Raw genomic sequence first — 27,986 nt, forward strand, 5'->3', positions numbered from 1 at the left:
TACAAAACATCCTCCCTCCTTCCCCCCCGGCTCCAGGGCGCTGAGACGCCCTCCCCACCCTTTTCCATCCCCTTCCTTCCTCCCCGCTCCTTCCCAGGCAGCTGCTACGCCAGCGGCTGTCCGAGGAGCCGCGGGACAGGTGGCAGAGAGTGACAGAGCTTGCGACAAGCCTGCAGCTGCAAAGGTAGGGAGGAGAAGGGAGCTGAGGGCTGGGGCGCTCCCCCAGAGCTCGCCTACCCAGGCTGGAGGGAGGAGGAGAGCAGGGACCGAGCGCTGCCGGGCTGCCCGAGGTGCGGGGCTGCCCCCGGCTCCAGCAGCCCCTGCCATGGCAAAGCCTGGAGGGCACCTCTGGACAGCACCAGCACCAGTCTGCCCTCCAGGGAGCTGCTCTCACGGTGTTCTGCCGGGCAGAGCGGGCACCGGCACCTGCCGGGCTCTCCTCCAGAGCCCCGCGGTGCGATCCGCCGCCAGGCCGCTGTTGTGGCTCTGTTTTGGGTTGCTAAGGAGCCCGACGGGAGGATGATGTGTGCTGGCACGCTGCTCACACAGCCTGCCCTCCCTCGGGACCCTCGCGAACGGGGGATGCCCCCAGAGCTCCGAGGCAGCTGGCGGGGCTCAGGCAGGGCTCTCCCTGTCCCAGGAGCTGTGCTGCTGCTCTGCCGGCACCGGAGGGCACGGCTGAGCTGCTCCAGGTACCCCTCGAAGCCTGGTGCTGCCAGCTCCGGGCAGGTTTGCAGCTGGTGGCTCCAAGGAGGCATTTAAACAAACGCCATCCATGTGACAGACCGGGCTCTCAGTCACAGACCCTGCAAACCTCTGCCAACCTCTGCCCCGGGCAGCAGAAGGGCTTGGCTGCCTCTTTCCCAGGCACATGGAAATTTCCATGGAATTAGCACGAGGATAATTATTCCCAGCTGCCCCTGGCAGGCCACAGTGATGCTGCTGGCCAGCTCCAGTGCTCCTCGGGGTGCAGCAGCCCCACCTGAGCCGAGTCCTGCTGCTGAAGAGCAGAACCTCACAGCTGGGGCACATCTGGCTGCTGTGTGACTGGCACCCAGCCCCGTGGGCACCCAGCCCTGCCTGCAGTGGCAGCTCTCAGGCAGGGTGCTGTGACATTGGCTGCTTCAAGGTGCTGTGACACTTGTCCCAGCTGGGAAGTAAAGCCTCTGGTGCAGCTCTGCTCACCTCCAGAGCCCCAGGTGGGGCTGGGGGCTGCTCTGGGACTCCTGGGGGTCTGAGCATCGCCTGTCACTGCTCTGAGGCCCAGGATGTGGCTCAAAGGCGGTGACACTGATCCTGTTGTCCTGAGGAGCTGGGAAAAGCTTAATCAGGTTTTTTTCTGCCAGTTTGTCAGGTTGAGGGAGCTCTGGGGAGTGTGGTGAAGGACGTCACCACGTGGGTTCACCTCAGGGTTCTTGGATTTGGAAACTGGTTTTTTCTCTGCTGGAGTGCTACATGATCGTCATTTAATTTTGGTGCCTTCCCCCTCCTGACGTTCCCTCCAGGGTCTGCCGGGAAAGGCAGCAGTTTCCCAGCAATCCGTGTGTGTTTACTCCTCACAGGGTGGGACCCTGCCAAGGAGGGTGGGGACTGTGGCCGAAATTGCCGAGCCTGGAGCCTCAGCGCTGCCGTGTCCCCCGCCGCCTGTCCCTGGCTTACTTGGCGTCCGTGGGCCCTTCCCGGATTTTTGAATGCTGTTTTGTAATGTGTGTGTGCTTGAACCTTGGCTCCTGCTCAGATTCACCAGTTTAGACCCCTGCTCCTGCAGGATGCACTTTGACAGGAAATGCTGAATTCCTGCCGCTGGGTAGCAGTCCTCAGCTCAGCAAAGCCTGGTGCAAGCATTTTAAGCATTTTTTCATTTCTGGGATGAGCTGCTGGAGCCTGGATGCAGCACCCCAGCCTGGAGTGCAGGCAGGTCCTGGCAGCTGCTGTCCCACAGATGGAGATGTCCCAGCCTGGCCCATCCAAATGCAGCACTCAGAAATGGCTGGAGGAAATTCCTTTGAAACCAAAGGCGCAGGAATGGAAGGGCCAAGCCCTGGGAATTCTGCCCGTGCCCGAGCCTGGCCCCTGGGCACGCTGACTCCACAGGAGGATGCTGAGCAGGGACTGCACATCCACTGCCAGAGCTCACCCCTGGCTGTTCCCCCAGAGCAGGGATGAACAGAGGCAGAGGCAGGGACTGCACATCCTCTCCCAGAGCTCACTGCTGGCTGTTCCCCCAGCAGGAACGAGCAGAACAGAGGCAGGGACTGCACATCCACCCCCAGAGCTCACTGCTGCCCATTCCCCCAACCTGCACATCCACTGCCAGAGATCACTCCTGGCTGTTCCCCCAGCAGGGATGAGCAGAGGCAGAGGCAGGGACTGCACATCCTCTCCCAGAGCTCACTGCTGCCCGTTCCCCCAGCAGGGATGAAGAGAGCAGGGACTGCACATCCACTCCCAGAGCTCACTGCTGGCTGTTCCCCCAGAGCAGAGATGTACAGGGGCAGGGACTGCACATCCTCTCCCAGAGCTCACTGCTGGCTGTTCCCCCAGAGCAGGGATGAGCAGAGGCAGAGCGTGTCCTGGGCTGCAAGGGGAGGAGGCACACAGTGACACACGGCACATAACGGGCAGTGTTTGGCCTTTACAGCCCACGCAGGAAGGCAGAGCAGTCCAAAACCCACTCCAAGGGCTGCATCTTGGGCCTGGGAACCCAAAAGTCATCTCCTCACCTTCTGCACTTGCTGCCAGAACCCACCAGGGCCTGGGGCTTCTGGCCAGTTTCCCCAGGGAAAGCAGAGGAGGGGAAGGGGCTGCCAGGCTGTGGCTGGGTTTGGGGCAGACCTGTCCCTGTGCCACGCTCAGAGCCACTTCCTGATGGCTTTCCCTTCACCCACGTGGCTGCGGTGCAGTGCCAGGTGGCTGCAGCACCCCAGGACAGGTGTCACCAGTGGTGCAGGTGGCACCAGTGGTGCAGGCAGGTGCCAGCAGTGCCCGGGCTGCTCAGTGGGGTGCAGGGAGTTCCTGCAGCGCTGCCAGGGATTATCTGGCCTCATGCAGCAGGCAGGGCCCCACGTCACCTGACCCAGCCCTGGTGACCAGCCTGGTGACAATCACAGCCCCTGACTGCTCCCCTGGCTCGCCGGCAGCACAGGTAACACTCGCCCCTCCCGGGGGGCATCTCGGGGCTCTGGGGTGGTCGGGGTGTTGTGGGAGCCCCCCTGCACACAGAGGGGTCCCCGTGGCTGTGCATGGCTGAGCTGAGGGCACGCTGGGCACCGTCACAGGCAGGAGGGCAGTTGAGCCTGGAAAGTTTTTCATCCAAGGAAAGTTTGGTTGGGGTTTTTTTTTTAAATTTTTTTTAGGAAGGTGAGAGCTTGCAAGGGCACTGACACTTTTCTTGCCAAAAAACACAGCAGCTCCAGCCAGAACACCCTGACAGGAGCGAAAAAAAAAAAAAAAAGATTAATATTCCAGTTTTCAGTTTCTCAAAAGTAAAAAGCCTCAAGTGTTGTCAGACATGGATACATTCCCAGGCACTTTAATCAGCACGCCAACCAGGACGTTTCCTTACCAGGGTCACCTCTGAGCTTTTAAAATGCGACCTTAAATCTTCCTCCCGTGGAGGGGTCTGGCTGCTCCCAACATCGGGGCTGGCTCGTTGGCTTCCCCTGCAGGGCAGCATTTGGGAAGGGGCTGTTCTGCTGTTCTCAGGGCAGAAATTACCCCAGCACTTTATCAGGGCTTCTTGACGGAGATCAGGTGCCCTGGACAAGGGGCTCAGACCCCAATTTCTCGTTGAATGTGCAGTATGAGAGGCTGTGCTGGTGGCTGAATAACCACCTGGATAACGACCTGCTAAATGAGCAGCTTCAGCTCGGGCAGCAGGGAGAATTCCTTCATGGAAAGAGTTGTCCAGCGCGGGCACAGTCACCATTTTTGGAGGGATTTAACAGACCTGTAGATGTCACACCTGGGGACACGGGGCAGCGCCAGCCTGGGCAGTGCTGGGTTATTCAGTGTTGAGCTTTTTCCAGGGCTTTTTCCACCCCAAACCATTCCGTGGATGAATTATTCCCACACTCCTGCCCCGTGCCAGCCCCGCATCCGCCCGGCTCCTGCTGGGCTCGCGGTTCTGCCCCTCGGGGAGGGTCCAGAGGGGTTCCCCAGCCGGGGAGGGTCCGGGGGGCTCCGAGCGGCACCCACCGCCCCCAGCCCCCCCCGAGCCCGGCCGAGCCCCCGCCCTCCTCCCGCTCTCCCTCCCTGCCTCCCGCCCGCGGAGGAGGCAGCGCCGGGACCGGCGGAGAGGCGGCAGCGAGCCGGGCATGGGGGCGGCCCAGAGCCGGGCCCCCCGAGCCCCCCGGGACCCCCGGGCCCCGCCGCGCCGGTGAGTGGGGGGCAGCGGTCCGCGGTGGGTCCCGTCCCCCCGCGCGTGGGAGCGGAGCGGGCTCGCCGCGCCGGAGGCGGCAAAGCGGAGAGCGAGGTTGGGTTTGCGGGGAGAAAGTTCCCTTCCCCTCTGTCCTCCTCCCCCGCCGCACTTCGCTCCCCACCTGAACCCCCCATCCCTGGTGTCAGCTCAGCCCGCGAGGGAAGCTGGGCTGCCTCTGGACCCCCGGGTGTGGGGTGGGCTGAGGTGGGGGCTGTGGGGGTCTGCAGGCTGGGGGGGCTGGGGCTGGGGGAGCTGGGGCCGGGCTGTGGTGGGGGTCTGCAGGCTGGCGGAGCTGGTGGGGGTCTGCAGGCTGCAGGAGCTTGGGCTGGGCTGGGGGAGCTGGGGCCGGGCTGTGGTGGGGGTCTGCAGGCTGGGGGAGCTGGTGGTGGTCTGCAGGCTGTGGGAGCTTGGGCTGGGCTGGGGGAGCTGGGCCCAGGCTGGCCTGGGGGAGCTGCTCCCCACCAGCTGCTCGGGCGCTGGGAACTGAAAAGGAGACACTTGGGAAGGGGAGACGCTTGCTGGGATCAAAAGGAAAAGTGGAAATATCTTATCTGCGAATCAAGCAAAACACTGTTGAGAACAGACGTGTTTTCTTTAAGCGGGGACCCTGTGAGGCTGTGTGTTTGCAAACAGTGGGCTCAGACAAGGAAAACAAGTGTGTTCTGCCCTTGTAACTGCTCGGTCCTTCCTTTATTTCCTGCACTCATCTCCTGCCTAGACATTAGAGGTGTTTTCAGGTGGAAAAGCTGTGCCAGTGTTGCCTGCGTGGCTGGAGCTGCTTCTTTCTGCCCCGTTGGACTCAGCTGCTTCTCCTTCCCACCTGTTTGCTCCACCTTGAGCAAACTTTGTTTTGTTCCTCCTGCCCTTTGTCATGTTCCTGGTCCCTGTCCCTGTCCTGGCTGTTGTCCTCGCTCTTTGCTGTCCCCATTCCTGCTGGTTGCCCAGGTTATGGGTTAGGGTGCTGCCTGCATTTCCCAAAATCACGGAGTCTGGAGTAAACTCAGGGATCTGAGGCCTGACAAGCACCTGATAAAAGCATTCCTGCCACATAGCTCAGATATTTTTAGCAAAGGGAGCAAAGGAGCTGAAGGGGGAGTCAATAAGCTGCATGATGAAGGCAGCTGCTTGTGTTCAGTGTGGAAATGGGGCTGGAGCCTGTTCCTTTTCAAATGAGCTCGCACCCACACGAGTGCATCAGCGAGATTAAGCTGTGCTTGGCATTTTTAAAACGCAGGAATAGCAGAGCATTCATTATCCCATCGGTCCTTTTCAGTGCAGCCACAAATGTCTGTATTTATCCATTTGCTGGCAGTCTGGTGGGGAAAGGCAGCTGGAGCCCGGGGCAGGCTGCTGCTGTCCAGGCTCGTGTGTGACACTTGCGTCCTTTATTTCTATTTCTGTAGCGCTGCTTTGATGGAATGTGCAGCGATGGGAACTGTCACATCCCAGGCCGGGAAGGGTCCCGGGGGAGCTGAGGGGCTCGGCAGCGCTGTCCCACGCTGGGTATGGCTTTGGAGCTCGGCAGCGCTGCCGCAGGGGGTGACACCGGGGCTCCTCTGCGACATTCCAGCTCCCTCTGTGCTCTGGGGCAGATGGCAGAGCCCGAGATGGGAGCAGGTTGTCTTGAATTCCGGGGTGTCGTTCTGCTCGGTCCGCGCAGAGGTGTCCGGGCTGGGGTTGTGCCAGGGTCGGGAGGAGCAAAAGGAGCCCTGCGCTCCGGGGCCGGAGAGCTCGGCAGCGCTCGAAACCCATCCTGGGGAGCCCTCTAGCGAGAGCAGCGCCCGCCCGAGCCCGCCGGGCTCCCGGGGCCGCCGCCGAGCCCGGGACATGCCCCGGGGCTGTCACACCGCGATGCTCCCGCACCTGGGGAACGCCCGGGATGCTCCGGATGCTGCCGCACGCAGGGGATGCTGATCCCTGAGCAATAGAATAGGTCGGAATAAAACGCAGCAGCAGAAAAATGCTCCTGAAACACCTTGGACCTCCTCTCCTGCAGGAGATAAATGCTGGGTGGATAAGGTGCTTATTACAAGCTGCGGGTGGGGGGATTTACACAGCAGTGAAATATGGATTCGTGGTTTTTTCTGCGTGATGATCTCTGGGTTTGTTGCCACCTTCCCCTGCTGTCCTTGTGTCCCATCCTGGTGTTGCCTGCAGGTCCTGGCAGGGGAGTGAAAGGCCCCACTGCAGAGGAGCAGAGACAGGAGTGGAGAGGAGAAATGAAACCCCACAAAAGATCTGCTTCTGAGCTAGAAATGTCAGTTCTGGCTGCTGTGTCATGCCCAGAAAAGCTCCGAAGCCAGAAATAGGTGTTCTTCTGCCTAGTGAAAGGGCTGAGAAGGGAAATTCCAGGTGCACGCCTTCCTGTGGCCTGGGGCACTGCAGCTCCACACGCCACAGGTGTGGCTGTGTGATTCCTGCTCCTCAGCGTTATTCCCTGTGCCCTTCCTGGGAACCGAGGTGCGGGACACCAAGTTCATCCCCAGTGTGAAGGGAAGGCCCATCTGGATGAGAGCTGTTATGACACCGAGAGCAGTTGTGCACGCTGTGTTTTTGGGGTCAGGCAGAGGCTCTGCTCTCAGACTGCCAGGAGGAAGTTCATCCCCAGTGTGAAGGGAAGGCCCATCTGGATGAGAGCTGTTATCCCTGGATGCAGCTGGCTTCCTGCAAGGATAAACATGAAAAGCTTAAGCAAGGTTTTGCTCCTTTTTGCAGCTTTTGTGATGACAGGGCTCTTCTAGTTCCAAAATATTTGGGGTTCCACCTGTCCTCTGTGCAGCAGGGGCTGCTGCATTCCCCTCCTGGGAAGTGCAGGCAGTGTGAGAACCCTGGATGGGATTTTAGGCAGCTCAGCACAGCCAGAGATGTCTGTGGGCTGCACGTCCCTGTCTCTGAGCCGTGTGTGTGTGCAGGGCTTGGCACAGAGAGTCCTGTGACAGCAGAGAGGGAGGGGACAGCCGTGCCAAGGACAGCCCGTGCAGCTGCTGCCTGTGTGGGCTGCATCTCTCTGCCAGGATGGAAACTGCTGGCAGGTGTTTTTAAGCAGGTCAGCACCCTCCCTGCTCTGCAGAGATGTGTTTGCTGACTGTGCCAAGCGGCGTTTGGCAGGCAGAGCCTCCGGTGTGCCTGACAAAGTCAGGTCATCTCCTCGCTGGTGATTTGCAGCCGGTGCTGCTGCCAGGCTGGGTCAGGTGCCAAGCTGGAAAATGCCACTCGAGGCATTTTCTTAATTGCTCCTCGGTTGCAGCAGGTGGAAGCAGGCTCTGCCCCTGCACTGCTCTGCTATCTTGCTGCCCCAGGGCCCTGCGAGTCAGGAGCTCTGCAGGCAGCTGGCTCAGTCCTGCTGATCCTGTTCCTGCTGGCTCCTTCCAGGGGTGCTGGGTGGGATTGGGATCCTCGCTGGATGCCGTGTGTGTGCACAGCCTGCACAAGGACGGGTCCTGATGATTTCCTGCTCTCATGTGCTCCAGTTTCCTCATCCAGCAGGAGCTGTAGGAGTCAACCTGTCACACGCAGCTCCTTCCCTCTGCAGTGGAGGTGCCTCGTCCCTGCTGCCATGCCAGTGCCTCTGCTGCTCCTGCTGCATTTTCTCGTTCCCCTGTGAGGTCCCTGAAGAGTTCCTCAGCTGCTCTCGACTGCTGCTGCTCCCTGGGTTCAGGGGGAGGCGGGAAGGGGAAGCGGGAGCAGCAGGAGGATGAGGTCAGGCTGCAGCGTGTTGCTGCAGCGCGGCTCACGCTGAGGATCTGATGTAAAATTCATCTGCAGAAATCAGCTCTGCCTCTTCGGGGAAGTGGGCTGTGCTCTGCAGCCATGGGCGACAGGATGTTGAGCTTCTGCTTTTGCTTCAGACTCGTGGTTTTTTGGCTAAGCTTCAGTAAGAGTCAGTCCCCTCTTGCTCGGTGTCCTCAACCTGGCAGCAGGGGAGTGTGCAGGGTCCCTTGTCCCCAAGCCCTGGGGATGTGGGGCCAGCGTGGTGCAGGGGCTGAGCTGTTCCCTGGGGCCCACTGCCTCTCCTGCCACTGACCCGTGGTGGGAACTGGCAGCACCTCAGCTTTGGTTCACCCAGAGAAGCCTTTGGGGAAGCTTAGAGTATTGTGGAAAGGGGTAAGAGATTTTCTTTTCAAGAGGATGGGCAGTAAAAGCACACAGGAATGACACATATACCTAATAAGGACACCAAGAGAGGGAGGCCTGGAGAAAGGATCCCTGCAGGGAGGTTATTTGAGATGCTCAACGGTGAGTACCGAGCCCTTTGAAGCTTCCAGAGGCAGCCAGACCAGATGGACAGGTCTGCTGTGGCCCGGGGGCCTCTCTGGCCATGCAGAGGCATTCCCAGCCCCCAGAGCTGGCTGATGATTCACAGGGAAGCCGTGGCTCAGCCTTGGTGAGCTCTTGGTGAAGTCAGCGGCAGCGGGCCAGGCTGCTTTCACAGCAGGACAGTTGTGTGCCCTTCCCGAGGCCATCCCTGGCGCCGGGGTGAAGCAGTCAGGGTTCCGGGGAGCTGCCAAAAGTCCGGAGCCAGCAGCACCAGTGCCCGTGGCAGATCTGCAGCCGAGCCCTGGGCATTCCTGCCCGTGCTGTGTCAGTAATGTTATCCTCCTCTCTCTAGCAGGCGTGTGGGAAGTGATGAATTTGGGAGTGGGAGCCGCCGTTAGGGGAGAAGTTCCTGAGGGAAAGCTCCCGAGGGAGGCCAGCAAGGCTGATCTCTGTGAGAACTGCTGGCTGTTATTTTTAAACAATGGTTTAATAAATAAATAAACTTGCTGCCACGGAAGGATATAGCATCAGCCAGGGCTGTGGAGGCCGGTGTTTCCTTGGAAAATGGAAAGGGCAGGTGTTTCCCTCCCCGTGTTTGGCTCCTCGGCTCTGGAAAGCCCCCTTCCTTGGGAAGGAGCAAGCCTTCCCGGTGGGACCGAGTCTTCCTGGGGGGACTGAGGGTCCCTGGGCGCTGCCTGCCCCCCGGGGCAGTTCCCCACCCGCCTGGGGTCTTCTCGGGCACGCCAGAGTGGAAAGAATCTGCGTCCTGCCGGCTCTGTGACAGCACAGGTGCAGCCGCACAGATGTGGGATAAACCGGGATCTGCTTTCACCGCTCCCTGCCCTCTCACGGGGGGCTCCCTGCGGGAAGGAAGGCGGGGGTGCCAGCGCCGTGCCCAGCCCCGCCTTTGGGCAGAAACCGGCGAATTTGGCAGCTGGACCAGGGGGGGCTGTCACCCCCCGGGCCGGGAGGGGCGGCGGGCGGCGCGGGGCCGGGGCCGGTGCCGGTCCCTCCCGGCGGCGGGCGCTCCCCGCCGCCAGTGCGCGGTGCGGGGGCGGCCCGGGCGGAGCGGAGCGGAGCGGGGCGCGATGGGGCCGCAGTGAGCCCGGCGGGGAGCGCAGCGCAGCGGGGCCGATGGCGTTCAGCGCCTGGCAGATCCTCTCGCCGGTGCAGTGGGCCCGCTGGACATGGTCGGCGGTGCGGGGCGGGGGCAGCCCCGAGGAGGAGGGGGACGGCGGGGCCGGTGCTGCCGAGGAGGAGGATGAGGAGGAGCAGGAGCCGCCGGCGGGGGGCTCGGCCCTCGGCTTCAGGCAAGTCACCCGCGGCCCCTTCCCTTCCCTGCCCGCATCCGTGCGGGGCTGCGGGCGCGCCCTCCCCGGCTCTCTCCCCATCCTCCCCTCGCTCGCTGCCTGGCTGCCGGGGGCTGGGGGGCCGGGAGATGCTGCCCGGAGGATGCTGCGCTCCGGAGCGGCGTGCGGGATGTGCTGCGGGGCTGCATGTCCTCGGAGGGGCCGTGCTGCGTGCTCAGCCCGGGAGCGACCGGGCCGCCGGCAGGGCTGGGGTGCACGGGGCGCTGCTGGCCACGATGTTTCACCTGCTCTCCCTTTTTTGCTAGCACGTCCCGCAGGACAGGAGCGAGAGGCCGGCCCGGATGGGCAGCCTGCAGCCTGGCTGGACGTGTAGGCTGTGGAGGATTTCACAGGTAGCCTTGAAAGCAGTAATTCCTCACTCTTTTCCCCCCCTCCTCGGCAGCTCGGACTCCACTGATAATTTTGAGACCCCCGAAGCAGAAACACCGAGCTGCTCGCCTCTCAAGGAGTTCTGCGAGCCACCGGGATCGCCGGAGCCTGAGGCCGGGACCCAAGGTAAAGAGCCAGCGTGCTCCTCCTGCTCTTGGTGCTCTGCTCCACGGCAGGAAGGCAGGGTGGGGTCCAGGAGTCAAATTCTCTGACTTTGAGTAATGCCTGGCGCACTTTTGGTGGTTAATGGCCTGGGCAGTTCAAATGTCAGGGCTGGGCTGGGCGCTGCCCATCACAAAGAGCTGTGATGGGCTCACCGGGAGGAATCCCAGGGTGCTGTTGAATTGCTTTATCAGTTAAACGTTCCTCTGAGGCTTCCTCTGCAGCCTGGGGGCTGCCCTGGCTGCTGCTGGGACCTTTCTCGTGTGTCCCTCGCCCCTGGCTCCTGCACAGGAGTGGCAGGATGCCAGGTCTGTGTCCCCCAGGCTGCTCAGTGCTGGGGATTTCATTGCACAGGCCGTTTTTCCTTGGAGTTAGATGTGTCCTCACTGAGTAGCTGCTGTTAAAGATGCAAGAGCTCAATGCTGCTAAACCTCAGGTTTTGAGAAATTGCAGGGGATCTGCTCTAGTTGCATGGGGTTTCCCTTGCTGGGATTCCCTGAGCTGTTCTGCAGGTTTATCCCTGCATCCCACGCTGCTGCTGCTCCCCTGAGTGTGGCTCCCCATTAGCCCACGGCCTTCTGAGCTCCAGCTCCCCACTGTCTCCATTCCCTCCTCTTCAGGGGTTTGTGCTGGTGCCCCTGGCTGATCTTGGTGTTTATCTCTGTTTTTGTGCTGCTGGGAGGAAGCCTTGGAGCTCTGGCACTGCTGCAGCAGCCCGCAGAGGGTTATCAGGGCAGGGAGGAGATCTCCCTTCCACGTGCTCTCAGTGGCTGGGCAGTGCCAGGGTGTTTGTGAGCCCCGGGGTGCAGGAGAGGAGCCTCTCCAAGGCACTGGGCAGTTTGTGGTGGGTCAGGCAGTCCTGGACAGGCCATCCTGAGCATTCCCTGCCCCTCATGCTGCAGACCCTGGTATTGATGTGCAATGTTGTGCTTTCCTTCAGTGCAGCAGTGGTTGGGAACTTTTTGTGGGGCTGTTTTCAGAGCAGTGGGCTCGGCCCAGACCTTCTGTGGGGTCCTTCTGTGCAGAAGCCCAGGCAGAGGACGCTGTGGCTCTCCATCTCCTGTGGTGTTGCTGTGCTTTGGGGTGGATCTGGGTGCTCATCCATCCCTGTGGGAAACTCCTGTTTGTCTGCTGTGATGGAGGGAGTGCTCTGTTCGTGCTTCCAGTAATCACAGCTCTTGGAATAATCCTTTTAAGAAAAGATGATAGAAACATCTTTACTTTGGGGATAATGCCTGGGAAAGGGGGGAGATATAAAGGCTTTCCTAGCAGGTAGGAGGATCATTTCTGGCACAGCTTAGGGAAGCACATTGCTTCAGGCTCTGGGGTGCCCGGGTGCCCCTTGTCCTGGGATGAGCAGCTCCTGCTCAGCAGCGAGGGAGTATCTGCTCCTGCACACAAAGCTCCCAGTGTTCTGGAGATGGGGGCATGATCTCCAGCAAAAGCTGTTTTTCTGTGCTGCCTGGCAGAGAGTGGGATGTCAGAGCGGGCAGAGCCAAACTGGTGCCACCACACTTGGCTCCAGCCCTTCCCTGTCCCTGTCTGTGTCTGTTCACTTTGTCAGGAATGGTGGAGAGAAAGGATTTGCCCGGCTGTGGGTGGCTTTGCAGTGTGCAGAGGCACCCTGGCTGCCACAGCACCAGTGCAATCCGTGTGTTGAGGCCTCACCTTTGCATTCTGCTGCTGCACAGCCCCTTGGGGGCTGGCTGCAGCTCGGGAATCCTGTGTCGTGGCTGCTTGGCAGCACAGGGAGCTGCTCCCTGCTCCCTGCAGTGCCTGGGGAGCAGCTGCTGGCCCTGCTGGGCTCTGTGGGGGCAGTGCCAGGGCTGTGCCCACGGGCAGGCACAGCACCCCTGGCCTTGAGGGACAGCCAGGAGCAGGCACTGTCTGCTGTGCAGGGGAATAAACAGGGTGAGGAATGACAGAAGCTGTGACTCCAGGGCTGGCTGCTCCACGCACAGCCAAGAGGTGACCTGGTGTGTCAAACCCTGTCCTTGGGGACAAAAATTCATCCCTGGGGGTGCTGCAGTGAGGGTTTGTGCCCACTCAGGATCACTCAATTTCCTCTTGTGGTCTCGGATGGTGGGACTATTTCCATCCCACTCTTGCTCGAGCTGTCTGCAGTGGTGGGACTATTTCCATCCCACTCTTGCTCGAGCTGTCTGCAGTGGATATTTGGCAGAAGGAAATGAGCAGAAGCAGCAAACGTGGAGCCAGCAGTGCTGGGAGCTGCCGTTGCCCTGATGCAGGGCACGTGTTTTCCGGTGCCTTAGCAGCATCCTCCCTCTGCCGGTATGCTAATTCTTTACAGAATGGATTTAAAAATAGATCAAGGCCTGGTAGACACAAACGGAAAGCGGTGGTTGGTGCTGTGGGGCTGAGCTGGGTGTGTGGGGCAGATATCCTGTGCTGAGGCAGGGAAGTGTGACTCAGAGAGCACTGCCCTGAGCTGGAGAGCAGAGGGGCTGTTCTGGCACAGGGAAAGGGCTCTGAGCCTTTGCCTGGCAGCACTGCCAAGTGGTTCGTTGGAGGGATGGCACGTTGGAAAGCTGTTTAAGTCGGTGTTTGTGTTTAATTTCAGACAAGCAAAGCAGTTATAATGCAGAGGCACAACGTGTCTATTACTGCGGTGCCAGACTGTCCTGCCTGCGTTTCTTTAGAAAGTAAAAAAGAAAAATCCCCGTTTTCACTTTGTAGCATCCCCTGCAGGTACTCACCTGGATGTGGAGCAGGTTTGCAGCCTGAGCACTGCCAGGACAGCAGGTGTGGGTGAGATCCTGCTCCCTGTGCTGCGTTTGGGACAGACCCTGGGCTCACTGTGTGTGCTGTGCTCTGCCATTGTCCATGCTCCTGCTGGGACTGAGCTGTCCCCACTGCAGGGTGCAGTGCCAGGGGTGGAACAGGACACCTCAGGGACACCTTTCTGGGATGCTGCAGTGTGGATCTGCTGGGATGCCTGGCTGGTCCGAGGGGCAGAGCTGCTCCCTGGTTGCCAGCCCGCCTTCTCCTGGGCTGTTCAGCACAGGTTTGGCCCAGAAGGAGGATCTGAGCAGTGACAGGGCTGGGGGACAGCTGCAGGAGTGGGGGACAAGCTGGTTTCCCTGGCAGGGAGTACGTGCAGAGCCAGCACGGCTGCTCCCAACGTGACTGCCTGGGGCTGGGGGAGAGCTGCAGGAGGAGCAGGGAGAGCTGCAGGCAGCGTGCAGGGCTTGGGGAGGGCTCGGTGGGGACAGCCAGGGCTGCACTGAGGTGTCACAGGGCTGGGAGCATGGCCTGGCTCTTCCTGTGCACCCCAAGAGCCGCTGCTTCTGCATCCTGTGTAATTGTTCCTCCTGTGTTTGAGGCAGAAGAAATGTAGAGGGGGAGGAACTGTGGGAACCCCCCCAAGCTTGCAGGAGGGACGTTTCTGCTGCAAAATATTTCCAAAGCCATCAGAGAGCACCTGAGCCTGCTGCCTCCCAGTACATCCCAGTTCCTTAGCTCCCAGACTGGCTGCAGGAGGGGCTGAGGAGCTGAGCACCCCTGGGTGCAGAAAACAAGGCAATCACAAAGCTGCAGAACCTGGGTGGGTTCTTCCTCTGATTTTTGTGGGAAAACAATTCTGAGCTGCGGCCACACGCCCCTTTCCTCCCCCCACTGCAGACACCAGGGCATGGAGAGGCAGCTTGTGTGCTGGCTGCTTGTTATTCAAGGAGTAATTACTCATTGCTTGGGTTAGAAACCAGGATGGGCTCATGTCTGTGAGAGCGGCGGCTGCCAAACCCTCTGCTGGCAACGCAAAATGCACTTCAATAGTCCTTTTGCCCTGACTTTGAAGTCTGCTCTTCTGTTCAGGGCTGTCTCAGGAAGGCTTCAAACAGCTGAGCAGCACGGCAAGTGTAATAAAGTTTTCTTTGGGGTCTGTGAAGGAGGTTTTCCTGGTTCCTAATGATGGGAAGGCCTGCCAGGCGCTGCCTCAGACTGTTTCCTGGCTGCACTCCAAGTACTCATCCACTGGATTTGTGTTTACTGGTGCATTTTCTGGGGCATCAAGGCAACGTCTACTTGGAGGGAGCTTTTTTTGCAGTCAGAGGAAGCATTTTTGCAGTCTCAGGGAGGACGCAGACCCTCATGATTCATTTCCATGGCTTTTAGCATCCTGGGGGATCAATTACGCTAACCACGAGCCATCAACTGAGTCAGGATTGTTGGCTCCACGTCCTGGATTAGTCCTGGGACCAGATATGTGCCTGATTCCCCGTTCCTCTGCCAGCCTGTGGCTCTGTTACCAGCACACACGAGCCAGTTACAAATGCCTGGTGATAGAAAAAACCTCTTCTGGATGGGGGTCTGTGGGAGCAGCTGGTTGGGGTCCCCCTGCCAAACAGGGGGGATGCTCGAGGTGACCCCTGTGCAGCTGTCCCCTCTGTGCCAGGGCAGGGCTGGGGCAGGGACAGGCAGATTTCCTCTTCATCACGCAGGCTGCTCTTTGCAGACAGGTTTTCAAGCCAGTTTGGTCCTTGGGAAGGCACTGGTTCTGCTCTGCCCTTGCAGGACGTGGCTGGTTGTGTCTCCCCAGAAAGGTTCCTGTGAGGGCTGCAGGTTCCACGTGCTCCCTGGTGAGTGCTGGGCACGCCAGCATCCTGTCTGCCTTCCCCCAGGGGTCTGAGCCTGGTTGAGGGGCAGGAGAAGCACCAGATGTTTTCCTCTTGTGCCTTGGCACACCTGCAGCACAAGCCTGGGTGCTCGGTGGGTGCAGCTTTCAGGGTGCCCCAGTAGATAAAGGATCTTCTCCATCCCCTGATGTCAAAGAAAAGATTAAACAGTAAAAGGATTGAGGGGAAAGGATTGGAGTAACAGTGATTAAGTCATGGATCAGGATTTGTCCTTAGCAGATGCTGGCAGCAGGGTGGAGAGCCTGCTGTGACTGCAGCAGGATTTCTGCAGGTGAGAGGAGCTTGTGTGGGGCAGCTTCTCCTGCCTGGTGCACGTCCAGCCCTGCAGCCCCAGTGCTGGGTGACCCCCAGATCCCTCCTGCAGCCAGATTCTGCTCCTTCACTAGCACACCCTCCCATTCCCCTTCTCCCTGGGGCCTGCTGCTTCACATTTTGTGGTGTTGTCTCCTGCTGTGTGTCCCTGAACTCTTCTCACTGATTTTTAACTCTGCCCAAGCGAGCAGTGACTCCCTGTCGTGTGGCAGGAGGGAAGCTGTGACTCAGTAGATCCTCCATAAAACCCAACCCCGGAGCAGCTGTGAGGAGGGAAGGAAGCCCTTTTGAGGGGAGTGCACTGCAGGTCAGGCTTTAACCATCTCCTTTTATCTTTCCAGAGCCAGGTGCCCATGGTGACCTGCTGGTAGAGGAAACCCACAGGGACAGCTCGCCTGGGAAGCACCCCAAAGATGAGGCTCAAGCAGAGATTGGAGCCCCTAAAGCCAGTTTGGATGCTAAAGGGGAAGCTGACCCCAACAACTCACCCCTGATGCAGCCCCTGGCAGGGCTGGGCTGCGAGGCTGACCCTGCTCACGCTGCTGTGGAGCCAGCCCCCGTGCCCCATGTGGGCACAGCCCCCTGGCAGCGGGCCATGCCAGGAGGGGACCCTGGCACGGGGCTGGTGGAGCTGGGGGCTGCTGCCCTGGGCCAGGAGCAGCTCGGGAAGGGGAAAACACCTTCGCCGGGGAGGAAAACAGATGAAGGCACAGAGGAGAACCAGCTTGAGCCTGAGCAGCATGACAGGAGTGTCAGCCCCTTCGTGGCAGGGGTCTGCCAGCTGCAGAGCTCTGCCCCAGCAGCCCCACAACGCCTTCCCCATCCCGGGGAGCTGGGGGGGGACCCGGCCCTGGAGGCCCCAGGGCAGGTCCCAAAACCTGGGGCTGATTGTACGGAGGCTAAAGAGAGTGTGGAGGCCAAGCCAGCTTCACCCAGGAGGGGCAGCAGGATCCCAGCCAGCAAGCTGACCCCGAAGAGACACAGAGAGTCCCCCAAGAAAGCAGCTGGGGATGCAGAGAGGGGTCCCACAGAGCCACCCCGGGGCTGCTCCCAGCTGGGTCCCACGGGCTGGGACAGCCCTGGCCTGGGCTCCCTCAGTGGCAGCTCAGCTCTGCAGAATTCTCCAGCTCTCCCCAAGGGCTCTTACCAGTTTGACCCCAGTAACTTTGACTCCATGGATCCGTTCAAGCCCACCAAGACGCTCGGCAGCACCGACGCCGACTCCTGCTCAGACAACAGCCTGAATGAAATCCTGGAATCTCACACGCTGGAGGTGCAGGACGATGCCCTGAAAGGCAGAGACTCCCCCAAGAAGGCCAAGTCACGCCTGATAACGTGAGTGCCAGTGTGTCAGAGCTGGGGCTGCAGCCCCCCTGTGCTCCCCAGGGGCAGGCAGAGCTGCTGTGCTGATGGTGGTGATGGTGCTGGTGGTGCTCCTGCCCTGGTGGTGCCTCCTGAGCGAGCCCCAGATGCTGCAGGGCACCTCAGGTTCTGCTGGTGGCTCAGTTTCATCCTCCTGTGCCTGTCAGTGGGAGGAGAGGGAGCGGTGTTCTGGAGCAGTGCCAGTGTCCTGAGTGCCAGGGCAAGGCTGGATTGGCACCTGCTTGCAGGATCACCTCTCTGCAAACCCCTTGGGGGTCCAGCTGGTGGGTCAGGGTGTAGGTGTGGTGTCAGAGGAACCCGCAGGGGAGGCTGGAGCTGATGTGTTTGCTGGGCTTGTGCAGGGATGCAGGTGTGCTTGCTCAAATGCAGCTGAGACTCTTGGTGAGCTGCCACCGAGTTCCTGTTTTATGTCAGAGAAAGAGAACAGGTTGGACGGGCAGTCTCTCACTCTGCTGTTGGATTTTCCAGTGAGAAAATTAGATTGTGGGTTTTAATAGTGAAAGAAAACCTCACAGGCAGAAATCAGGCTGTGTTGGATGTTTTTTGTCCAGGAAACACTTTACAGAGAGTAGATAAAAAATTTGTAAGAGCTGGTGTGTGGCTGTGGGTGAGCAGAGCCAGTGGGGAGGGGAAGCAGCAGGGAATTCTCTGCTCTGGAACAGCACAGGCAGCAGGGTATTGCCCTGGCAGGGAGGATTGTGTTTGGATCTCACCCTGCTGCTGTGGGCAGCAAGGGCAGGATCAGAGTGTCCCGTGTGTGTGTGTGCGTGTGTGCCTTCCCAAAGACTGAGCCAGGCAGCTCGCCGTGCTTCTCAGAGCAGAGTTAACATCCAGGTCTTTTCACACACTCTTCTTCAGGTCTTTTCACACACTCTTCTTCTCTCCATCTGTCTGTCTCTCTCCCTGTCCGTGCTTTGGTGCATCAGGACTACTGAGCAAGTGAAATTTCTCTGTTTTCTGTTGTAAGTACTCTCTCCTGTATTCCTTTGCTGGTTTTGTCCTCTCTCTGGGTGTGTGCTGCCCCACTGGTCTCCATGGCATGCTGGCTCCTTCTGCCCTTTGACTTGTGCTCTCTGCTGTCTGGTTTGTGTCCCGCAGCCCTCGGCGGGGTCCCCAGGGTGGCCTGGCCTGGTGAGTGCCTGGCAGTGAGGGAGAACAGCTGGGCTGGGCTGGGCTGAGCTGCACCAGAGGCACACGCCTGTGCTTGTCCTCGCAGCATCTTCTGGTGGTGGACAAGTGCTCAAAACCTCCAGCTGATGGAGGGGCAGCAGGCTTTTGTGCAATCCAGAGCTGTTATCGTGGTGCTGGTGGGGGGAAGCTCAAACCATCTGCCAAACCCTGGCACAGGACAGGGTGCAGAAAGGAGGGCGAGGATGTGGCGAGTTTGACTTGCTCGTGGCAGGGCACAAGGCAGGAAAGCAGTCCTGGTTCTTCGGTGTGAGCCAGGCGTGCATGGCAGCGTGCAGAGGAACCCCCGTGTGCTGTGCCACGCTGCTCCTCGTGCTCTGCTGGGCTGGGCTGGGGGGCTGCACAGCTGCAGAGGGTGGGGGCAGCCCCCTGAAGCTGGCAGCAGCTCGCTGCAGCCCTGCTCGAGCCTTTGCCTGTGTCCCTGCCAGTGTGGGGAGTGCCGTGGCTGGAGGCTGGGATCCCTCCCCGGTCCCTGCTGTGGCTGTCACACGAGCTGTTCCTGTTCAACAAGCATCTCCTGGGGGTCAGACGTGGCCAGGAGCCTGGGAGATCCCTGAGTGTGGAGTGTGAGATGCAGAAGTGCTGTCCCACCCACGTTCCCACTCGGGCTGTGCCTGCGTTGCTGGTGCCCGGTGCAGGGGGATACAGCCGTGCCTGCAGCCCTGCCCAGGTGGCCTCTGGATGGGTCTTCAGGAACATGGGATGAAGTTCCAGGGACAGCCTCCTCACTGGAGGGCAAGGAGACCACCTGCAAGACCTCCTTGGGCTAAACTTCCCACCCGAGGGGCAGCGATTCCTCCAGGCAGGGCCTTTGTTCAAGCACAGCACCTTGCCCTGGCCGTGCTGGCCTGACTCACCTGGAGATGTGGATGCTGTGGAGAAGCCCCAGACAAACTTCCAGCTGCAGGGAGAGGGCATGGGACAGCCTGGACGTGGTTCTTCCTGCAGAAATTCGATGTGCACCGAAGCCTGGGCGCCATGGTGCTGGACACGCAGGGCGAGGGAGATCCTTCGGTTCCTCTCTCACCATCAGCCTCTTGGGGTCCTTGCTCTCTCTGCTCCTTACCTTCCTCAGGAATAAACACCTCCCAGACAAACCCAACTTGGGTGTAGTCGTGTCTTTTGTTTGCCTGTCCCTTCTGTTCCTCCCAGAACTCGCTCTGCCTCGGTGCTCACTGGTGAGTGGGGTGCTGGCACGCGGTGGGTGCAATGCTGGTGCTGCCTCCCCCTGCTTGGGCTGCCTGGCACGCACCCCGCCTCCCCCCCAGTGCCCCTGAACCCCCCTCAGCTGCTGCTCCTCTCTCCTGCAGGAGCGGCTGCAAGGTGAAGCAGCACGAGGCGCAGCCCCTGGTCCTGGACATCAGCGCTCAGGTACGGGGGGTGTCACCCCAGAGCTGTGGGCTGGGCACAGGGTGCTGGGCACAGGGAGAGCTGGGCTGGCTGAGCTTCAGGCTGGCACCTTCCCTGTGGGCAGTTCCTGATGGGCAGGGAGGGAGGGAGGAGGGCTGCTGGGGAGCAGCTTGCCTGTGGATTTTGAGCTTTCTGTGCAGCTTTCTGGACACTTTTCTTAAGTGTCCAGCAGCTCACCTGCAGCTTGATCCCCGCAGATCTTGCTTAACTGCCTTCTTTGCTCCTGCAGGATGAAGGAGTGTTGATCTCAGAAATCCCAGATATTACCAACCGGGATGGCCGGGCCACTGATGAGGAGAAGCTGGCCTCCACCACCTCCACGCAGAAACCAGCGGGGCTGGAGAAGAAGGCTGAGGCAGAAGATGACCTGGAGTACTTTGAGTGCTCCAACGTGCCCGTGTCTGCAGGGAAGCACAGACCAGAGGCAGGTGAGGAGCATCCTGCTTGCCTTCAGCTCTGGGAATGCACCGTGACTGCAGCCAGGGAGCCTCTGCAGCCTCTGGCAAGGAGCTGCTGCTGCAGCCTCCTCTGAGTTTATTCACACTGACAGGGCTGCTGCAGGTTCTCATGGAACCTCCCATTGCTTTCCTGCACTGTTTCCAGGATGGAAAATGATGGTCCAGGCTGTGTTTATTTAGACTTTGGGTGCAGAGCACTCTCCCCACAGTGCTGCAGTGGGATGTGGCTCAGGCACGAGGTTCCCTGCCAGTGCCCCCCTGACAGCAGTGCTCACTGCTGAGCAGAGCAATTGTCCAGCACTCAGAGCATCCTGCCCTGGCTCCTGGCCTGCAGGATCCCTGCTTAGAGCCTGTGCCTGGAGCAGAGCTGCCAGGCCTTGGCACAGGGCTGTGGCTGATGGAGATCTCAATAATGCCTGCACAGACCCAATTATTGCTCCTGGTGGAATTCTGCCGTCACTCTCCCACGTAATTAGCCTCTCTGACCAAGCCATTACAAAATAATTAAAAGCCAGGCAACATGACATTTAATCAATAGCCAAGTCCAAGGTGCAAGCAGGAGAAATCACCACGGGGGGGGTTGCAGCCTCCCCTCTGCAGGAACCCATTAATCATTTCTCCCGATGGCTGTGCTGGCTGCCAGCTCCATGGAGAACGGCCCTTTGTCCTCAGGGGAGGAAAATCTGACAGTCAGGGGAGAGGCTGGAGGGTTTATTTATTGCTGCTGGTCTCAGAGGGCCGGGCAGTGCACGGTGCTCTGTGCAGGGATGGGAGCTGTGGGATAAATGGAGGGGAGCAGTGGGAAGTGTGCAGTGTTACATGAGCCTTCCTCTCCAAGCTGAGCTCTCCAAACACTGTTCTCTGCCTGCTTAGCACATGAATCGTGCCTGCAGTTGTGTGAGTGTGGCCCATAAATGACCCCTCGTGAGGCAGCACCGTGCCTGGAGGTTGGGGTGTCCCTCCTGTGAGGCAGGGTGTCCCCAGGTCAGGGTGTCCCTCAAGTCAGGGTGTCCCTGCTGTGATGCAGAGTCCCAGATTGGGGTGTCCCTCTTGTGACTCAGGGTGTCCTGTGGGACAGAGTATCCCCTAGATTGGGATGTCCCTCCTGTGAGACAGTGTCCCCCATGTCAGGGTGTCCCCAGGTCAGGGTGTCCTGTGAAGCAGAGTGTCCCCAGGTCAGGGTGTCCCTCCTGTTAGGTCAGGGTGTCCCCTAGGTCAGGGTGTCCCCAGGTCGGGGTGTCCCACTCCTTGCAGACGGGGAGATGTTTTTTATCTCCTCTGCTGTTAGGAGCAGGTCCTTCGGGGGCTGTTGGGGCTGGCTGCCCCGGGCTGTGCTCTGCTCTGCCCCAGCACCCTGCTGCAGTGCAGAACGTCCTGAGCCTCTTGCTCCCCTCAGGAGTGGCAGTCCCAGCCCTGGGGACACGGGCACACTGAGCTGCCACCAGAGGGGAGTGTTGGTTTCCACTGCAGAGGCTGGCAGGGTGCACATTGTGACACCTGGGGACAGGGTTTGATGGTGACCTTGGCACTGCTGGGCACTCCATGGTCTTAGAGAGCTTTTCCAGCCAAAATTATTCCAGCAAGGGCAAAGACCTTCCCCCTCTTTGGGAGGGCATGGGGAGGCTCAGAGGTACCCTCCTAAGTCTCAGAAAACCTGTGTGTGCCCAGGGTGCTGTTTCCAAATCAATTAAAGGTTGTGTTCCATTGTCTGCAGGTTTTGAAAAGGAGATCTGCAAGCAGATGGAAAAGGCAGGGCCTGGCATCTTCCCCGTGAGTGCCTCTCGCTTTCTCCTTTCTGAAAACGAGTTTCTTTGGGAGGTAAAATTCTTGACGAGCCCACGCAGGGACTCGATAAAAATAGCAGAGATTTCCCAGCAGGCCTGGAGGAGCCTGGCAGAGACGGATCCCTCCTGGGTGGGCTCGTGGGGAGGGAGGGAAGGAAAGAAGGAGGGAGGGAGGCAGGGAGGGAGGGATGCTGGGGACAGGCAGGAGCAGGGCAGAGCCAGGGCTGCAGAGGGTGGCTGAAGGACAGGGAGGGCACAGGGGACCGTGGGGAGCTGCCACAATAGATTGTGTCTCACGTGGAGTGCCCAGGGCTCTGAGGGCCCCTTGGTGCTGCTGCCTTCCAGAGGGATCCTCAGCCATGCTCAGGATGGCAGCAGAGGTGGGGAAGGGCACAGAAGCCCTGCCCTGCAGCCACGCTGACCCTGGCAGCCCAGCAGCAGCCCCACCGTGCTGGCACAGCCCTGGCATGCCCCGAGGAGCCCCAAAACCTCTCTGCTGTGGGGGCACCCCGTGCCAGCCCAGCATCCCCCGGCCAAAGCTGCTTGAGCTGACGAGCAGATGACAGTGAGCTTAGCACCATCAGCAAAACCACCCCCTGCGAGGCAGATTTAGCTGTGCTGAGCCCCACAAGGACGTGGGGGCAAAGTGAGCCTTTCCTCTGGTGCCCAGCAGAGCCTGGGCAGGCTGCTGACACCCCAGAGGTGCTGCAGGTGCTCAGGTGTGCAGCTGCTGCTGGGAGATACTGCAGGAGGCTCAGCCAAAGCACACTGGGCTGATTCTCATCTCTGCTGGGGTGCCTGGCCCCAAACCTGCTCTGGGGTGGCTCCCACCTCTGCCACGGCCACAGCAGAGCTGTGAAGGGCTGGGCGAGCCCCAGCTGAGCAGCTGAAGTGCCAGGGGGAGGAGAGGGCAGGGGAGAAGTGCTCCAGTGCTCTTGTTTCCTGCCTCCTTCCTCCCAGCACTTCTCTATTTATGGCAGCCCCTTCTCAGGGAGATGCTGCACGGCTGTCACTCGTCTGGGTGGTGAAAGGAGGGGTGGGCAGTGCCAGCACCTGGGGCTGAGCCTTGCCCCCAGTTTGCCCCTGTGGCTGTGGCACTGATGCACAGGCAGGGCACAGGAGCTGGGCTGTGGGCAAGGGAGGCAGTGGGCAATGGGGGTACAAGCACCCCTGGTCTTGTAGGGAACCCAGAATGGCACCAGGAGGGTGCCAGGATCTCTGTGTCAGCATCTCCTGTTTCAGAGCTCACCTGGAGCACCAGGGGTGAGCAGGGCTGTTCCTTGGAGCCCTGCTCTGCAGAGGGGTGAAGTCTGCTCCCCCCACAGCTTCCTTGGGCCCAGGAAATGTCCCTGCAGCTGCCAGCTGCAATTTGAGCACGTCAGCTGCAGTGCTGTCCCCACGGATGGGAGAGGCTGGAGACAGACAACCCAAACCCTTGCAGACCACCCCCACCTGTGGCTCACAGTCAGCAGAGACCCTCCAGGCTGGGGGTATTTTTAACCCCATGGGGTTAAAACCAGCCGTGGGATAAGGGAAGTTGGGTGTGAGCACATCTGTGCTTGGGGTTGGGTCTCCTCCTTCTGAACTGGGCCCTTAGTGGGTCTCCCTTTTGGGATGTTGCCTCCCTGGGTTGCCAGGTGTCACATGCAGGCTCTGGGCTCTGTGTGTGCAGGAAGGGAAATGCAGATGCTGATAAAACAGGGATGGGGGGCGTGAAAAGAATCCCCCCGACATCCCAGCTGGGTCATTCCCCCAGGACAATCCCGGGCTGTGCTCCATGGACAAGTGCCCCAGCGTGGGCAGGAGCGAGAGTCCCCTGGCTGGCATCTGCCTCAGCGAGTCCGAGAAGGCAGCGGTGCTCACGCTCATCAGAGAGGAGGTAACAGCCCTGTCCCTGTCCCCTGGGGCTGTCCCTCATGTCCCTGACCCCTCACTGGACCCCACCCCAGGGCAGCAGGGGCAGCTCTGCCCTGCCCAGGAGGGGGGATCTGATCCCCCTGCAGGGACAGAGAGGGGAAACCCCTCAGAGCACATCCCAAGGGTCCTTTGTCTGCTGCAACCCAGATAATCACCAAGGAGATCGAGGCCAACGAGTGGAAGAAGAAATACGAGGAGAGCCGGCAGGAAGTGCTGGAGATGAGGTACAAGTGTCCCCGGGCAGGAGGGGGCTGAGGGGGGACACAGTGAGGGGTGACACAGGTCAGCCTCACCAGGGTGGGGTGTCTTGGCAGAGATTTCTTTTAGTGCTGGTGCTGTGCCAATGTTGTCTCAGTGCTGTGTCAGTGTTCTCTCAGTGCTGTGTCTATGTTCTCTCAGTGCTGTGTCTATGTTCTCTCAGTGCTGTGTCTATGTTCTCTCAGTGCTGTGTCTATGTTCTCTCAGTGCTGGTGCTGTGTCCTCCTCGTTCCTTTGCTGCAGAAATCAAATCCCCCGAGCTGTGCCAGCCCCAGTGGCAGAGGCAGGTTTGGGTCTGAAGCACTGCTGATGGGTGGGGCAGCCCCAACATCTCAGTGGCCTCTCAACTGTTTGTGTTTTCTCTTCCCTCAAGGAAAATCGTGGCTGAGTATGAAAAGACCATTGCCCAGATGATAGGTAAGGTGCTGTCACCTGGCCAGGTGTGTGGGACAGGGAGCTGGCTGCCACAGCTGTCCCCACTCAGTCACTGTGTCCTTGGTGTTTGTTCTCCATCCCAGAGGATGAGCAGAGGACAAACATGACATCTCAGAAGAACCTGCAGCAGCTCACAATGGAAAAGGACCAGGCTCTGGCAGACCTGAACTCGGTGGAGAGATCCCTGTCAGATCTGTTCAGGAGATATGAAAACCTGAAGGGCGTCCTGGAAGGATTTAAGAAGGTCCTTACCTTGGTTTTGCCTTTCTCCCTCAGCTCAGGTCCCTGGTCACAGGGTTCCTGGGCAGTCACACTCCATGTTTCTATACTGCTGAGCTGGATAAGGGGCTCCAGCATAAAACAGAAGTTGGGTTTTTTAAAAACCTTTTTTTTTACACTCAGAACAGTATCTATCATCTCATCTTTGTGCCCAGTCCCAGTGCAGATGGATGTATTTTCTCTTCCAGAATGAAGAAGCTCTGAAGAAATGTGCTCAAGATTATCTAACCCGTGTCAAGCAGGAAGAGCAGCGGTACCAGGCCCTGAAAGTCCACGCAGAAGAAAAATTAGACAAGTAAGGTCATGCATGAGATTGCTGGGTGCTTCAAGACCTTGTAGGGAAGCGGCTTCATTTGCTTTCCAGAGGCTGGAAGGCAGGAGCTGAATGATGTGAAAAGCTGCATTTTACAACCTCGGGCTCAAGCGTCTCTAAGCAAGGCAGAGCAAATCCCTGAATGCACTCTCTGATCTCTGCTTATTTACTTTTTAATGGAGAACCTGAGGTTCAGGGTCTATTTATGGTCACTTAGCAAGTTCCCATCTTTCAGAGAGCGCTCCTGTTTGTGGTACACGAGGGGGCTGCACAGCCCTGGGGCTCAGCACGTGGAACCCTGTGTGAAGTGGGTGCTGAGCAGGTTTAGCTTGGCCCTGAAAGAGCAGAGTTTCATACAGGGGCTCAAGGAGATGAATTAACCCAGTTTCATCCAGTCCCACCAGGGGCAAACCCCCTCTGTTGTAGCCAGGCGAGCAGAGCCAGGCTCTGCAGTTGCTGCACGTACTGTGGGGCTCCTGCTGGCCCCCTGAGCTGGCCTCTGGCCCCCTGAGCTGGCCTCTGGCCCCCTGAGCTGGCCTCTGGCCCCCTGTGTCCCCCAGAGCCAACGAGGAGATCGCCCAGGTGCGCACCAAGGCCAAGGCGGAGAGCGCGGCGCTGCACGCGGGGCTGCGCAAGGAGCAGATGAAGGTGGAGTCCCTGGAGAGAACCCTGCAGCAGAAGGTAACCCGCCTGCCCCTGCCCTCTGCAGCCCTGCCAGCAGTTCCTCTTGCTGCCCTGAGCATCCTGTTGATGCCGGAGGTGTCCTTGGTCCAGAAGGTGTTTTGTGGGTTTGGTTTTTGGAATATTTTTTTTTGTTTGCTTCGGTTTTTTTTGTGTTTTGTGGGGTTGGTTTGGATTTTTTGGGCAGAACGGGCATTGCTGGCTTACGTGTGCCTGTTTGCAGAGGTGTGGGCTGGGGCTGGCTTGCTGCAGATCTCTGGGATGAGGAGGGGTGAGCACAGAGCTCCACGCAGTGCCCGGAGCACAGAGGAGCTGTTGCAGGGGCACGTGTAGGAGCTGCCTGCCCTTTCCCACACGTGCTTGATGGCAGATAGGCCCTGGTGTTATTCCCCACCTGTGCCACCCACAGGGGTCCCCAAGATCCGCTTTTCTTCCAGAACCAGGAGATTGAGGAGCTGACCAAGATTTGCGACGAGCTGATAGCGAAACTGGGAAAGTCAGACTGAGCCTCAGCACCCCTCGCCCAGCACTCTGCACTTGGCTGCTTCTCTCGTGACGTTGAGCACCTTGCCTTACCCTGGAGTCTCTGCAGGAAAGCTCACGTGTCCAGCTGCCCCCCTGGCTGCCAGACCTGTGGCTCCTGAGCAGGGCTGCTCCCCTCACTGTCCCCGTGTGCTTCCCACAGCTCCGGGCTGGGGTCCCTGCAGTCAGCCTGGGCATCCTGTGCTCAGCCTGGGCCTGTGTGTCCCTCCCTGGGCTCTGTGCCCCCTGGTTGTGTCCCCTCTGTCACTGATTGTCCTCACGTGCTCAGCAGAACAGGTCCAGCCACTGGCAGGTGCTGCCCTGGGTCGTGGGTGATGGCAGGGGTGGAGCTGCTGGCTCTTGCACTGGGGAGGGCACCTGGCACAGGGATGGCTGGTGTCTGGTTGGTGGGTGAAGCACAGCACAGCCTCTCCCTGTCCCTGGCTGTGCCGGCCTCTGAGGAAGGGAGCTGACATCTCTGCATTCGTGCACTTTATGAGCATTTGTGGGCACTTGGGCTCTCTGCTCACTCCTTCCAGTCAGGCACGACCTGTTCCCCCCAGGGCACTGATCAGTCACAAAACCTGCAGTAACTTCAGTCCTCCCCGGGGAGAGTCCAGGTGAGGGGAGGCAGGAGGTTTCTGCACCAAGAGGTGTTTGGGAAGCAGGGGAGATGTTGGTTCTGCTCCGTCCTCCCCGTGGTCCCTGCAGGGGCTGGGTGGGCTGTGCAAAGCCAGGGCTGTGTCTGTGCCTCCCTGTGCCACAGTGAGATCAGGGCTCCATTTCAGAGGCTGCAGGAGGAAGGAAGTGAACCCTGAGCTGCCTCGTGGGTACTGCAGTAGCTGCAGTGATGGAGGATTCTCTGCCTTGAATGGATAGGTGTGAAATAAGGGAAATATTTGCAGTATGGACTGTTTCCTGCCCAGCCTGCTGAACACTTTCACAAACCTTTTTGCTGCTACCTTTTTGTAACAGAATTGAGCTCTTTTCCTTCTATTTTCTAATTCCCTGTGTCGAGCATGCAGAGCAAACACCTGTTTAAGCCAGAGCCATACACTTGATTATATTTTATTAGTTATATAATATATAGAGAGTTTATTCTACACTTAAGCAAAGGTGTCAGCAGCCTGCCCCAGCACACAGCTTGCCAGCCTGTTCTCCACACCCCCAGTTATCCCAGTGACAGACTGGTCACAGAAGCCAGTGGCTGACACCACCCAAAGCAGTGCACCTGTTGCTTGTGCTGGATATTCACCCTTTGCACAGCTGACAGAAAAGAAAAACCCTTTTTGCCCCTTTCTTTTTAACCCCCTTGACCTCCCCACATGTCCCCTCCTGAGCTGGTGAAAAAGCTTCAACCATAAGATCAACAAGGATATTTCTGTTCCCCTTGGGGACTCTGTGCAGGTCAAGCAAACCCCTGAGACCCTGAGATTTCTGGGCCAGTTGGCTTTTTCTCTTGAGGAAGCAGCATTGCATCACCTCTCAGAGCTGGTGGCAGGCTGCTCAGGGCTGGTTTCTGGCTGGGGCACTGCCCTGCCATGGTGCTGCTGGAGCCCAGGAGCAGGAGCAGTCCCAGGTGGGGCTGTGGCAGCCCTCAGCCTTCTGCCTTGCTCAGGGCTGTGATGCTCATGTGCTGTTCTCACTCAAGGTGTGACACTCTGAGGTCAGTCTCTCCTCGGGGCACGGCTCTGGCCCTTGGGGCTGATGGATAATTGCAGTTCAAGATTTCACCACTTGCCACTTCCCCAGCGCCCTGACCTGAGCCCTTGGGGCTGATGGATAATTGCAGAAGTTCAAGATTTCACCACTT

General features: G+C 59.3%; 1 protein-coding gene across 6 annotated transcripts; it reads left to right on the plus strand.

The window, feature by feature from the left end:
* The first annotated feature begins 54 nt into the window (after positions 1-54).
* On the plus strand, positions 55-27,931 carry TACC1 (transforming acidic coiled-coil containing protein 1). Of its 6 annotated transcripts, none has more exons than XM_039714722.1 (14): positions 3,403-4,378; positions 10,430-10,542; positions 15,887-16,880; positions 17,855-17,890; positions 19,427-19,487; positions 19,756-19,954; positions 21,699-21,754; positions 23,525-23,647; positions 23,833-23,909; positions 24,317-24,360; positions 24,462-24,622; positions 24,846-24,952; positions 25,531-25,651; positions 26,089-27,931. In XM_039714722.1, the coding sequence occupies exons 1-14, from the start codon at positions 4,317-4,319 to the stop codon at positions 26,155-26,157; spliced, it is 2,223 nt and encodes a 740-aa protein (XP_039570656.1). In that variant the 5' UTR covers positions 3,403-4,316; the 3' UTR covers positions 26,158-27,931. The 6 variants fall into 6 exon arrangements, with proteins under 6 accessions (XP_039570664.1, XP_039570656.1, XP_039570668.1 ...); XM_039714703.1 differs by lacking the exon at positions 3,403-4,378 and adding an exon at positions 9,695-9,987; XM_039714730.1 differs by lacking the exons at positions 3,403-4,378; positions 10,430-10,542 and adding an exon at positions 55-184.
* The last annotated feature ends 55 nt before the right edge of the window (positions 27,932-27,986 follow it).

This window comes from Passer montanus, unplaced genomic scaffold (genome assembly GCF_014805655.1).
Source record: "Passer montanus isolate IOZ18808 unplaced genomic scaffold, ASM1480565v1 scaffold101, whole genome shotgun sequence".
NCBI lineage: Eukaryota > Metazoa > Chordata > Aves > Passeriformes > Passeridae > Passer > Passer montanus.